The sequence below is a fragment of the Mus pahari genome, chromosome 1, assembly GCF_900095145.1.
Source record: "Mus pahari chromosome 1, PAHARI_EIJ_v1.1, whole genome shotgun sequence".
NCBI lineage: Eukaryota > Metazoa > Chordata > Mammalia > Rodentia > Muridae > Mus > Mus pahari.
In genome coordinates, this window is record NC_034590.1 from 155,179,276 (window position 1) to 155,180,292 (window position 1,017).

At 41.6% G+C, this 1,017-nt stretch overlaps 1 protein-coding gene across 1 annotated transcript in view; it reads left to right on the forward strand.

Moving 5' to 3' along the window:
• Abcc2 (ATP binding cassette subfamily C member 2) overlaps positions 1 to 1,017 on the forward strand; it is a 56,687-nt gene that overhangs the window by 10,262 nt on the left and 45,408 nt on the right. The window contains exon 3 of the mRNA XM_021205166.2: positions 433 to 558. Coding sequence (XP_021060825.1) covers positions 433 to 558 — 126 coding nt within the window. The remainder of the gene's footprint in view (positions 1 to 432; positions 559 to 1,017) is intronic.

The following is a 1,017-nucleotide window of genomic DNA, read 5'->3' on the forward strand; positions in this document are numbered from 1 at the left end:
TGTATGTGTGTGTCTGTGTGTGTCTGTGTCTGTGTGCGCACGCGCGCGCACACCTTTATAGTTGCAAGCCACCCGTCATTAGTGCTGGGAAGTCCATGAAGAACGGAGTAACAGCAATGACACAAATCATTGACACACTTGAAAAATCATCACAGCAAAAATGACTATTATTGCTGTCTTTAAGACAAGTAGCCCAGGCGAGCTCTGAACTCATCTTTCTCCCTCAGTTGCCCCCGTGCTGGAATCATGGTTATCATGGTTGAACTTTAGCCTTACTTGAACTGTGTACAGCTATTTACACTAGGAGTGCTCATTAGGTGTGTTTTCTGAATCACTGTGTATCATCGTCCAAATCCATCCCTTCCTTCCAAGAGGTTCCAGCAGCCTTATAAACAGTGGTGTGACCCTAACAGTGCTCTTGTCTCTTCTCAGGTGTTCGTAGGGTGTCTTCTTATTTTAGCAGCCATAGACTTGTCTCTTGCACTCACAGAAGATACTGGACAAGCCACAATTCCTCCTGTTAGATATACGAATCCAATTCTCTACCTATGCACATGGGTAAGGTTCAGTACCACCTCTACCATATTTAATTCTCTTAACCCATAAACAGCCGAAATGTACTTCTTTGGGTATTGAATTAAGTCCCATTTCTCCTGTCTTTACAACAATTTACAGAGAAATATGGCTCAATTTTAAAGGAGTGAAACAAATTTTTTCTTGTTTTAAGTTCTAATTTATAGAACCTTCTCTAATCTTGCTCCCTTATACCTTGCCATCTAAGGACTACACATAAGATCCAACTTTCATGATGTAAAATGATTTTTAAATGTTGTAAATATTATTTTTTGTCAGCTGGCTAGGTCTAAAGCTGTATATAAGTTTGATATCAGAAAGCGCTAAACTGGGTATGGTGATGTACACCTGTAATCCCCGCCAGGGGCGGAGGACATTCTACTCCAGCTTATCTCAAAAGAGAGACAAGGAAAAGAGGAGGAGGAGGAGGAGGAGGAGGAGGAG